Raw genomic sequence first — 13,622 nt, 5'->3', positions numbered from 1 at the left:
TAAGATTTATAGTCACCTTCTGATTTTAATCATCATAAAAATGGTGATAAAAATAAACTAAAATGGTAGAAAAAATAAGTTTGTTTGAACTCAGAGAAGTGACTTTTTTTTTTAAAACCTTTGTATTTGTGTTTTATGTATGGGGAATACCAGAATTTTAAAAAAAACAAGAATGCATTTTTGAAAGACATCTTAAAATCTGAATTTCTCTTTGTGCTCTTTATGCTTCCTCCCATAGCAAATCTTATTTTTAACTCTGATGAAAAATACTATGAGGACTTTACTATCTATGGTATTGGGTCCTATCTCTGAGCCAGTGGAATTCATTATGTTTCCATGTAATGAATGGGCCCTGCTCTTAAAGTGGTCACACTAAAACAGGGCCATCTGTGTGAGCAAACTTTATCACTGAACCACCGGCATTGTGAAATCTGAAATCTCACAGGCTTCCAACCCTGAAAAGCAGGATTTTAATTCCTAAAATTCACATTTGCTATAATTTTCTGAAATTTTCCCATTTTGATATTTATTGGTATTACCTCCTAACACTATTTTTATGTCACATGTATACTTTTTAAAGGTGATTAATATTTTTGTTATAAAATTATCTTCCATAAAACACACCATTAACTTTCTCAACAAAAACTGAGGCATGTAAAATTTCCTTTTATTGTTACTTTCTATTAATTTTTATTTTAATGTTTATCTGTTAACTTTACACAATTCAATGCAGTATTTTCATGTTCCTAGAATTTTTGGATTTGTATAACTATAATATATTATTATGCCAAGGAAATTGACATTAATAGAATCCACATAGATAATTTATTTATTCTATTTGAATTCTAAAATTATCTTCTCATACATACAAATCTCACCTTCTTGCACATAATTTTTCTGAGTGCAAGAAACATGCATGTAGATACGTTCAATATCAGGAAGGAGCATAATTCTCTAATATCTCATGATGAAATTGCAGTGTTTAATGATTATCCCATTAATTTCCTGAGAGTAGCAGTCATTACTCAGTAATCACTACTGTGTAAGGATGGTATCATGTTATTTGTTTTTGGCTATGATCAAATATCATTAAGGAAGGAATTTTTTGATACAAAATGAAAATTGTTGGGAAGGGCAGTAGCTAAATTTGACTTAGCCCACATCATGATCCACCACTATAGGGGAGCTGCTTGGATGTCTGAATTGCTATGCCATATTTAATGTTTCTAAGCACTTTATCTTTTATCCCAAATAGCCTTCTTCAGTGCCTGTTTGGACTAACTCCCATAGACAATAGGTGTGTGCCTACCACTAAATTTGAAAATAAAAAGCAGTTCCTGACTGTTCTCAACACCCAATGGGAGCTACCTAGAAGGGCACTAGTGGGAAAAACTAAGTCTCAGATTGCCAGTGTACCCAGGGTCCCGTTTCCTAAACAGGGATTAAAGGAAAAATCTGAAAGAAGGGTATTCTCCATGCATAGGAAAGGCAAATGACAAAGAAGAGTTTCATTACAAGATGATAATACTGATACCACTGGTTAGTTTAAAAAGGGGTAACTTCTCCCAGGAGGGAAAAGGGGGCCATAGCTGGTGTCATGGTATCCCAAGAAGCGGGGGCATTCTGCCTCTTTTACAGGACTTAGGCTTCCTTGGTTCTCCTGTTCTCTTCCTCGTATCTCTCTCCTTCTTCCATATGTGACTAGGCCCAGGAGATGCTAGGTGGGATGGCCAAAAGGTGAGAAGCAGCGGGGCTGGAGGGGCCAAGTTGGAGTAATCTGGGCAGGAAGGGGGCATAATTAACAACCCCCTATAAGGAGAAACAATCCCTGGGACAGGTTACCTTAGCATCAGGTTGACTGAGTAGGGACAGGTTATCTTAATAAGGGTAGAGGAAGGGCTCTGAAGGAGTTAACATTTCAATCCCTTTCCAACTTTCTGAACTCACTCAAATTGGCCTCCTTGATCCGACCTGACTGGATTTACCTATCTATACTGACTGCCTGTCTAATTCTGGCTTCAATATCACATGGTAAACTTGAGGGTAGTGATTTGACAAAGACATTGGTTGAAAGGAAACTTAGGCTGTCTTCTAGCTTTACCATTAATGATGTGTATGATTTTAGGAAAGCCATACAATCTCTGTGGGTAAGTAAAATATAAAATAGAAGGTGGTGGTGTGGGTTAAAACAACATAATATTTCTCAAAATGGTTCTGAATATTGCCTACATCAGAACCTATGCAGTGTGTTAAAATGCTGATTCTAGGGCTTCACCACTAACCTACTCAATTAGAATCTACAGTAGTAAGAACTGGGAAATTTCAAATTTTAAATGAGGAACCCAGGAGATTTTCATGTACACTAAAATTAAGGAATGACTGACTAGCTCACCTTCAGAAGGATCTAAGTTAGCCTTATGTAGATGCTCCCATTAGATACACACCAAGAGCCATGTGAAGATTGTTTCACTTATAGAAGCACATCTAGGTTCCTTATGGCTTTACAGTGCTTTAATTCTGATAAACATTAAGTGCTTTGGATAATACAAAAGGCACAAATTAATATTTGTGTGATAATTAGTTTGATTCACATATTCTGTTTTTTCAAATAACATCTTTGGAATTTTAGAGAGTCTACCCAGAGAGAATCCTACAGGATGAAGTCTTTATGAACTCTCACAATTTAGGATCTTTTTCTAACTATTATACAACTACAAATTTGATACCATCTTTTTTTTTTACCTTAGAATTTAAAATTTGGAAAAACAAGATTAGATATTGTATCCCACAAAACAGATGTAGATTCTGAGTCTTTGTATTAGCTCACCATATAGCAGAAGGCTCCTCTAACACTACTCACAGGATATAATTCTAGAAACAAATCATATAAGGGTTGGGGCACTGTAGATGACAGTCTGGGTGGTATCTGTGATTATTATTTTTAATTTATTTAGAAATAGTTTAATATGAGAATTTGGAAAAAATCATTCATATATTCTTTGCCCAGATTTCCCAAGTGATAGTTTCTTGAGGAACCACAGTACATTTTCAAAATCAAGAAACTAACACTGGGGCTGTGGCTGTGGCTTAATGATAGAGTGCTTGACTAGCATGTGTGAGGCACTGTGTTTGATTCTCAGCACCACATAAAATAAATAAATAAATAAATAAATAGGTTATTGAGCAATTTTTTTTAAAAAGAAAGAAACTAACACTGGTACATATTATTGACTCAGCTATAGATGCTATTTAATCTGTTATTTCCACAAAGGCAATTAGGAATTAAAAAAGTCCTCTTAGAAACTGTAATTTACTTTTTTTTTACAGTATCTTTCCATTATAGTTAAAAGCAAGAGGCATTATCACAAATTAGAAGGAAGAGAGATTTGGAAACCCAAAATAGATACATTTACTTCCAAACTTCACTGATTACTGGTTAGGTAATCCTGGGCAATTTACTTAATTTATATGATCTGAGTCTTTGTAACTTAGTTTCCTTATCTGCAACATAGGAATAGTTGGACTTATTTTATAGGGTTCAATAAGGATTCAATGAGAATGTTCAAATGATGAGACTTAAATGAGAAAAAAATGTCTGATATATATACTTCAATAAAGAGCAGTTTAGAAAATATTACTCAGTCTTTCCTGAGATATCAGGTCTTTATATGTAAAGTACAGAAAAGTAATGGATGGAAAGATTTAAAAAAAAATTTTTTTTGTCCTCAAATGCAACAAATTTCTAGTTATGTCACTAAAACTCCAGAATCTAGACGTGCAGAATGTTGGAACTGGAGTTAAGCATTCTATTGTTAATCTGCCCCCTTCAGTCTACCATGCGGCCAGCGCAATGGTTTCATTAATGAGGTTCTTGGCATAAAAGTTAGCTAGCGAGATCGAAATAAACACACAGACTCAGTTACCTTTTTCTATGACCAGGTCCGAGACGGCTCCCCTCTCTGGTTCCCTCCTCTAACCGCCCAGCAGGGCAGCAAGGATTACTCAGGGCTAGCAGGAGAGAGAGAGAGAGAGCACGCCAGGGAGTAGCCTTTATTTGGGAGCAAGAAATTCAGGGGATAATTCCATCCAATGAAGGTTGAAGGGGGGCCGCACTCCAAGGTCAGGGTCAGTGATTGGGCCTCCGGGGTCAGTGGTCAGTTACACCCCCACACGGACAGGTTCTCTCATCAGGAGAGGGCCGGGAAAGCTCCGACACAGCCAGAGCGCCTCAGACCCTAACCGGGAGTCACCCAGTCACGTGTGAGAATGGCTTCTGACATATTCCCCCTTTCTTTTCGCAAAAATGAGGCGGCGGTTCACTCTCTGGAGTTTCTGCATTCTTGTTCTGAAGACTCGCCATCCTACAATTACAACGCAATAAAGAATTAGCAGCAAAGAGAATAATCCAATAATGTACCAGGCCGAGTGTTTGAGAATATTTCCAGGGTTGAATCCATTTAACTCCTTCAATATTTGGTTAGCCAAAGAAGAAGGATCTGAAAAATCAGCTCTATTATTTTGAATATCTTGGATATGGTGATGAAGTTCCAGAATATCCAAGCTATTATTACTATTTTGCCAAATACCTAACAAATGGTTTTTAACCTTCTCCCAATCCCAGAGAGAAGCATTGTACTTGGCAGCTGTAACACACACATACTTATAATTAGCATGACATTTAAGCCTTTCTTTAAATTTTAAGGCTGAAAGTTCATTACTTATGTCAATAACAGTTGCCTCTAAGGCGTTTAATTTAGTTTCAATCTTTTTATCAATATTTACTTGATTACGCAGAGCCTTGGAAGTATTTTGAGCTAAATTATTAAGAAATTTTGTATGCTGAATATTCTGAGACAATGTCAGAGACGCAGAGACAGTTGAGGCAATAAAAGAGACTAGCGCCAAAACACCAACAATTATAACTCCAATAGCACGTTTAGGTCTTGTCAGCTGGGCATGAATTTGCTGTAAGACTTGTAAACCAGCATCAGCATACCATGGCTCTGAAATATTAGCAGGTAATAAAATGAAAGAGGGCTGATGAAGTATCAGCACTCCTTTTCCTCCATTATACCTAGTAATACAATTGGTTAGGTTACATTTATTACAAGTAACCATATATCTGTCATCTATCCATTTAACTTTTACATTTCCAATAATTAAAACATAAGGAGATTGGACACAAGCTCGTAAGCCATAGCAAGATCCCTCTTTACAGTTTTTGTCAATAAATCTTGGTAAGGGTTTGTCTGTAAAATGTAAGAATTCTGAGGCAGCAATTAAACGCCAAATATCTTTTTGAACACCACCTTTACTATAAGTCAAAATATTACTAACAAATCCTGCAGGTGTCATAGCAGAATTTCTTTGTAATTGTCTCTTATCAATTTTTGGAGACCAGTCTAAAATATACCCACTATCTTTAGACACCTTATGTTGTACAGGAAAGGGATTTATACAATCCATCCATTTAGGAAAGGTGCCAATCTCAATTGTAGAACTATTTGGACAGTGGTGTATCCGTGGAGGTTTGGCAGAAATGACTGGCTTATTATGGGAAAGTCCCATCTTAATTACTGATCTAGTATTAGGCTTTAAATCTCCATAAATAGAATTATTTGTCAGTCTAGGTCTACCAATCGCTGTCTTTTCTTCGAATGATACTTTCAGACAGCCAGCATGTTTATCGTGGGACCAACACAAGGGTAATTGGGCACTATAGCCAGAATAATTAAATCTAGTCACATGATTGGGAGTAATATGAGTATCTGTAAATCCTCCCATCATGAATGAGTCATTAGTAAATACTGGAATAGATTCTCCAGTCCACACAGCTGGGTGTACCAGGGGTGGATCTGGGAAATATGTCCAGTAAGTGTCTACTTGATCCCCCTTTACCTGACAGCCCAGTAGGGCAATTACTGTTGCTACCATCATCATTGGGGTCCTGTTTTCTCCTAGGTCTCGAAGTATTCGGGAAGCCTGGGTTGTTAGCTTCTTCACGTCTTCCCATGAAATCAGCTTTTTGGCTGGGTCAATGTGGTCTTTCTTCATCCTTTTCCGATATCTCCTCCTTCTGGATGGGGGCTCCTCTGGGTCGATCCTCAGTCGCTTCAATCTGGGTTCTATCTCTTCTATGTCTGATAGCACGTTCAGGCACCCAAATAGGACGAGAAGAATTTTCTGGGAAAATACAAGCATGCCCTCTGCCCCATATAATCACCGGGTCTGGGCCCTTCCACTGACCGGTCTGTAAATCTTTCCACAAAACTCTGCCTAAAGGGCCTGTTACTGAGGGAGACATTTGTCTCTCAGCAGCAGTGTGACCTTCTGCGTCACAGTTTAAAAAATTTAAAACAAACAAGGCATGATTAAGGCTATTTTGGGGAGTCATAAGCCTATCCCCCCTTTTTAATTTTTGTAATTGAAGTTTAATAGATAAATGAGCTCGTTCTACAATGGCTTGACCTTGGGGGTTATACGGAATTCCTGTTTTATGATTAATTTTAAACTCTTGACAAAATTGTTGAAAAGAAGAGCTCACATAAGCTGGAGCATTATCTGTTTTAATCTGCATAGGGCATCCTAAAACAGAAAAAGCTGCTAGGCAATGAGAAATTACATTTTGAGAATTTTCCTTAGTACGTGCTGTGGCAAAAATAAATCTAGAATAAGTGTCCACTATGACATGCACATAACACTGTTTACCAAATTGAGGAATATGAGTTACGTCCATTTGCCAGATTTGATTTGGCTTTAATCCACAGGGATTTACCCCTGATGGCAGAGATGGAGTGTGAATAACACACTTAGGGCATTGGCTTACAATCTGACAAGCTTGTTCTCTAGTAATATTAAATTTTTTACGTAAGCTAGAAGCATTTTGATGATGCAAGGAATGGGAAGCTAGTGCACAGTCATATGAAGACATCTGTTGACAAAAAGCTACAAGTTTGTCAATTTTGTTATTACCTGAAGCTAAAGGTCCTGGAAGATTAGTATGAGCTCGTATATGTCCTATGAAACATGGATATTTCCGCATTAGCTCTGCCTTTTGTAAATTATGAAATAATTTAAATAACTCTTGTGATGAAGTATACCCAATAACTGAAGTTTCAATATTTTTAGTAACTCCGACTGCATATAAGCTGTCAGAATAAATATTAATAGGCTCATTTGTAAAGTAAGTTAAGGCACAAATCAGAGCTTGAAGCTCTGCTCTTTGGGCAGAAGTATAAGAAGTTTGTATTACCTCTGTGTGAACACAACTATAAAATCCTGCTTTACCTGAACTTGATCCATCAGTGAACACTGATAAGGCTTCATCTATAGGATGGGCACGTACAATCTTTGGAAAAATAAGTGACGTTAATGATGCAAATTGTATAATTTTATCATGAGGATAGTGACTATCTATCTGGCCAGGAAAATCAGCAAAAGCTATTTGCCATGAGCTACAAGTTTGAAAAAGCCAATTAATCTGTTGAACAGAAAATGGAATAATTATGATATCAGGTTTAGATCCAATTAATTGTAAAATCTTAGTTCTACCCTTAATTACTAATTGAGCTATAGAATCATGAAAAGGAATTAATGTTTTTTGAGGGGAGTGGGATAAATAAATCCACTCAATAACTCCTAATTTTTGCCATATGGCTCCTGTTGGTGTATGCTCAGTTGGAAATATTAATAAATACACCATTTCCTTAGGATCAACTCTAGTAAGCTGTGCATTTTTAATTGCATTTTCAACTTTCCTTAAAGCTGTTTTAGCCTCTAAAGTTAGCTGACGTGGAGAGGTTGGAGAAGGATTTCCTTGTAATATCTGAAATAAAGGACTTAACTCAGAAGTAGTTAGTTTTAAGGATGGCCTCAGCCAATTAATATCTCCTAATAGCTTTTGAAAATCATTAAGGGTATGTAACTCCTTAATTCTTATCTGAAGATTTTGAGGACGGATTGTACATCCTTGAATTATCTGACCTAGATATTGAAAAGGTGACACTTTTTGAATTTTTTGAGGAGCTATGCATAAACCCATTGTTGTAAGCGAAGTCTCTAACTGAGTAAAAATTTCTGAAAGTACCTCTGGATTAGCATGAGCCAATAATATATCATCCATAAAATGAATAATATATGCATCAGGAAAGCTACTTCTTATGGGATCTATCGCCTGGTCTACGTATTTTTGGTACAGAGTAGGACTATTACGCATTCCCTGTGGGAGTACTTTCCAGCAATATCTTTTAACAGGTTCCTTAAAATTAACTGTTGGGACAGTGAAAGCAAATCTCTCACAATCTCCAGGATGTAACCTTATAGAGAAAAAACAGTCTTTTAAATCTATTACCATCAAGCTATAATCTAAAGGAATGACTGTGGGAGAGGGAAGTCCTGGCTGTAAGGATCCCATAGGCTGAATTGCATGATTTATTGCCCTTAAATCCTGTAGCAATCTCCAATTTCCTGACTTTTTCTTAATAACAAAAATAGGTGTGTTCCAAGGACTAAGCGTTGGTTCTATATGACCAGCCTGAAGTTGTTCCTCAACTAACCTATGAATTATTTTAAGCTTTTCCCCTGAGATGGGCCACTGAGAAATCCATATAGGCTCCTCTGTGAGCCAAGTGATTTTTTTTTTTTTTGCTGTCTTAGGGATCGGGGAAGTACTCAGGGCCCCTAATAAAAATTTTGGCTTGGAGCATTTACTAATCTTTGTTGTGGAGACTGGTTTGTAAACAGATACTCTTCCTGAAGGGTCTCCCTATCATCTCCAGGAAAATATCTCTGACTAACTTCCTCAACTGATCTCATAGAGTTAGGAGTAACTAATAATAATCCCATTTTGGTTAAAATATCTTTTCCCCATAGATTAGCTGGTAAAGGTTCTGTGCTGTCGCCATTTTGAAATTGGGCTTTTAAGTCACGTGGCTGAGAACTCTGAGCCCCTCTAGGAATCTCTTCCACATTTTCCTCTCCAGGAAGATTGTTTACCTCCTCTGGAGGACTCTCTAGGACCTCGGAGGTATCTCCTTTCTGATATTGCTCTCCAAACTCTCCCTGTGGAGTAGCCTGATTTTGCAAGTGTAAATTTACATTTTTAACTTTGGGCCTGGCCCCTAGCGCTTTTGTTTTTAGGAGGCTTAAAGGAAAAGGAATTAAGGTAGCCTCAGGCGGATTTTCCATTTGAATAGACTTGATAGCCCATTGAATGCCTTTTAGCAGGTCTTCAGGGGGCCACGAATTTTGGCCCATATATTTAAAAAGACAAACTTCCAAGGCCGTCCAGGTTCTCTGAATATTATTTATGCCTCCAGGTAATTCATTTGAAAGACAGACCTTTTGTAACTTTCTTCCTAATTTCTCCCAAGTAAGTAAATTTGGAGATTCTTGTTCACAAAACCAAGGACAATATTTACCTACAATCTCTAAGAATTGTAATAACTGAGCTTTCTTTATCTGTTTTCCTTTCTGATTAATTATACTGTCTAAAATAGATACATTTCCTTATCCGTAGAAGTTGAATTTCCCATTTTAATTAATTTAACGTCTCTTTCCTTCAATATCTTAAGGTACTTTTGTGACCCAAATTGTCACCACTTCCTTTTGTGACCCAAATTGTCACTATTTCCTTTATCTTTACTTTTTTCTTTATCTTTATAGCGCGCTCCCACTCAATCTAGCTAATCTAGAATGCCCCCCTCGTGGGCGCCAATTCTACCATGCGGCCAGCGCAATGGTTTCATTAATGAGGTTCTTGGCATAAAAGTTAGCTAGCGAGATCGAAATAAACACACAGACTCAGTTACCTTTTTCTATGACCAGGTCCGAGACGGCTCCCCTCTCTGGTTCCCTCCTCTAACCGCCCGGCAGGGCAGCAAGGATTACTCAGGGCTAGCAGGAGAGAGAGAGAGAGAGCACGCCAGGGAGTAGCCTTTATTTGGGAGCAAGAAATTCAGGGGATAATTCCATCCAATGAAGGTTGAAGGGGGGCCGCACTCCAAGGTCAGGGTCAGTGATTGGGCCTCCGGGGTCAGTGGTCAGTTACACCCCCACACGGACAGGTTCTCTCATCAGGAGAGGGCCGGGAAAGCTCCGACACAGCCAGAGCGCCTCAGACCCTAACCGGGAGTCACCCAGTCACGTGTGAGAGTGGCTTCCGACACTTCAGCAAGGGGTTAGGAAATGAGCAAAGTTGCACAGACAGCAAGTGGCAAGCCAGGACATGAACTCAAGTCTTCTACATGTACCACTCTTACCTGCTGTACTTCATATAAGATCAGGTCATACACAGCACTGTAAATTCAATTTGGGGAGCTGCTGCAAGTGATGAGAAGGATGGATGGCTGTGTGAGTAGAATCTCTGCCATTTTTTTTCCCCCTTTGGCCTCAGTACTTACCTAGTGTTAAACTTTTATTCTCTCCTCAGGGATTGCAAATTTTTATCCTCTACACTGTTAGAACAAAAATCTTCCAGAGTGAAGCTTCCAAAGTGTGGAAGTCACTGTCGTCATCAGTTGGGAGAGTGAGGTCCCTGCCTTCACTGAGATTACGAGTTCGGATGTATAATATGCTCAGGTCCCTTCCAGCCCTACATGAAAGCTTTAGGCTGCTGGAGCCATCTCAAGTAATAGAGGAAACGACACTCACTGAAAGTGACCAAGCAAACTCAAGCAACTAGGCCGTGAAACTGTTACCTACTGTGGTCTTTTTATCCAACTCATATGAGTTATCCATTTCCTTCATTTATTTCCTTGTCCTCCTAGAAAGCTTTCCTAGGTATGTGTGTATATATACACGGTTATAAATTGTAAGGCTTGTTTTTTCATTGTCATCAGGGATAATGGATTTTGTAGTTTTATTGCATTCAGTAGACCCTTAATTGAATGAGGTGAATAATTCTACACAACATTCAAGATGGTCGCTGTTCCTTACATCAGTATATGACAATATGACAAACTTTGACAGAAATGCAGAAACTATAGCAATTTTTTCCCCAAATTTACTGAAAAGAATATGAGGAGAAAAATTTACCTGTTCAACAAAATAACTCCTAATGAAGGGTAGGGAGTTGCTTGTATATATCATACTTTGATCTCTAAATATTTTAAAATTGTATGTGTTTGTACTTTTACTTTTTTGTACTTTTATTTCCAATGAAGCATTTGGCACCAATTTAACTTCTGGAAATTGGCTTTTTTTTTTTTTTTTTTTTTGGTCTGTTAAAAAAAATCATGTTTTGTGACCAGAGAAATAGGCTTTGTAAGAAATGGTGGAAAAATGGTGGTGAGACATATTAATTGGTTGCTAAAGCCTCTGATATTTCCTTCCAGATCTTAATATATATCTGCCTTTCTATTGGTGAAGTGACAAAAAGTGACAAAAATCAAAAAGTCACAATTAGCCCTTATGGCTTTAGAAGATGTAGTTCATGGAATGTCAAACACTTGAATTATGAATGGCTTCTTAAACAGAAAATGACTCCATTGAGCCACTGAGGTGGGGGAGCACTCCCACTGGACTTAGGAGATCCAGCCTTTGAATTGCTGCCTTCTGTTTTGCCATAAACTAGGCAGCTGCTATGAGTGACTGTATTAAGGAACTAATATGTCATGTGAGCTTGGCATTCCCTTCACACCTCTCCCTTCTCACCACTCCCTACGGAACCTGCATTTTAGTAGAAAAAATGTAAATGTCTGTTGGATTCTTAGGTATGTGTAGTAGAAAAACTATAAATGGAAGAATGGGAAAAAGAAAAGGGAAGAGAATAAGAAGGAAAGCAGTTCTAAAAGACTAGTGTTCTTAGTGATGGTACAGTGCTAGACCTAATTAGGGGATGAGCAGTGGAAAAATTCTAAGATGTGGTTGACCCCAAATTTGTATTCAGATGACAATCTAACTTAAGTAAGTCCTACATTAAATGTGATCCCTTCCCCCGCAAATTACCAAAGAGCCAATATATGGCCTCAGGGTGGAGGATATAGATTTCCCTTGGTGATGATAGGGTTGTTTTGGTTTTGTTTTTCCTTGCACTTTTTTTTCAGTATCTTTGGGATATAACAACTAAAATCCCATATATTGTTTCTAAAATAGTTGTACGGTAAATGTGCTCCACAGGCAATTGTGGAGTCTAATTTAAGTGAACACTGATTGTCTTTTACACTGAAATCCTACCAGCAGAAACTACTTTGGTTTGAATCTTTATCTCATGCACTAGTCAGCAATCTTTGAGTTTAGTGACAGAAATCCAACTCAAATTAGGTTAAAGGTCAAAGGGAATTTACTGGCTCAATTAATGTAAAGTCCAAGGACCAAGCTGGTTTTAGGTAGAGTGACTCTGTGTTTCGTGTTTGTCTGGCCAGTCCCAATTTGTGCCTGTTGTCCTCATTTAAGTACTCTCAGCAGCCCTTTTTACTTTCAAGTGTCTTGGTTTGGGACATAAAATATATGATAATACTAACTCTAGTGACAGATAGATCAAGGAGATATAAGTTGTGCCAGGATTCTTTTCTCCCTGTATTTCCTGAACCTGTATGTTTTTGTTTGACATTGACATTATTCTCAAATGGGGGTTAAATGGCTGGAAACTGGCTATTGGTATTCCTAATCCTACAGCCTGAGAGCCTTAGAATCTAACAGGAAGAGAGACCTCTTTTCTCCTAGCACCCACAAATCAAATCTGATTGGAATGATTCTAATTCTAGTTATTGCTCTGGCAGGAAAACAGGAAGCACTGTATTTAAAACAGGGAATTTAAGGCAGCCAGTTGATTTCATGGTGTTTAAAAGGCTCAGAAACAAAATGGGAAATGTTTCAGAAACCAGAAAAAGAAGAAGTTGATATTTCTTCTAAGCTAAAAAGATAAAGTAAGAAGAGTTTCCAGGCTAGAATACAGGGCTGAAACCAGGGCATCTTGGTGGCAGGAACTACACCCACGTAGAGGCAGCCTACTTGTGCCAGAAAGAAAACCCTGATTTCCTGATTCCTTTTGCCCTGCAATCTCCCAGAGTGTCTTCCATTGGCTACAGCTAGCCAGAAACCAGCAGAGTCCAGAGTCTGTGATCAACCCCTCTGTGAAACAGAACACCACAGGGGCAAAGAGAGGAAAGAACCAGACAAGAAGCAAACCCAGAAATGGCGTGTCCTACCTAGGTTGAGTGTTCATTGACCTATGTTCAGGGACTATTGGTGACACCTACTTTGAGGGGGAGGGGTGAAATGAATTGATTCGCCTACTGTGAAGTGGAGAATGGAAGTTGCACCAAGGAAGTGATACTGGAAAAAGTGTTAAGGAGGTTCTACTACATGTCCTATAGAATATAAGAACTCTCTGGGAATGAGCCCCTTTAAGCCTCATCAATCACTTCCCTTCTCTTAGCAGGGTTTTAATGGCTTCAGCAGGGAGAGCAAGAAATTGTTTGGTGCTTTGGAAGTCAAGGAGTTAAGAAGAGTGGAATAGAGGCGTGGAAGGGTGATTTACTTGAAGAAAGTTGCAGGAAAGGGAGACTCAGGGCACTTCAGATTGGTTGTCATGATATTGTATATGGCCAACTCCAATTTTCCATGTTTTCTGATTTATTTTGTGTGATAACAGTGCCCTGTTGCCTTTTGGGCTGTGGCAT

At 38.2% G+C, this 13,622-nt stretch overlaps 1 protein-coding gene across 1 annotated transcript in view; it reads left to right on the top strand.

Annotated features, from left to right (window-relative positions):
- Adgrg7 (adhesion G protein-coupled receptor G7) overlaps positions 1-10,681 on the top strand; it is a 59,007-nt gene extending 48,326 nt beyond the window's left edge. Inside the window, exon 16 of the mRNA XM_076867032.2 lies at positions 10,430-10,681. Within this exon, the coding sequence (XP_076723147.1) occupies positions 10,430-10,681 (252 nt within the window). The remainder of the gene's footprint in view (positions 1-10,429) is intronic.
- The last annotated feature ends 2,941 nt before the right edge of the window (positions 10,682-13,622 follow it).

This window comes from Callospermophilus lateralis, chromosome 10 (assembly GCF_048772815.1).
Source record: "Callospermophilus lateralis isolate mCalLat2 chromosome 10, mCalLat2.hap1, whole genome shotgun sequence".
NCBI lineage: Eukaryota > Metazoa > Chordata > Mammalia > Rodentia > Sciuridae > Callospermophilus > Callospermophilus lateralis.
Note: the sequence above shows the minus strand (reverse complement) of the source record. Positions and strands in the feature narration are given on the sequence as shown.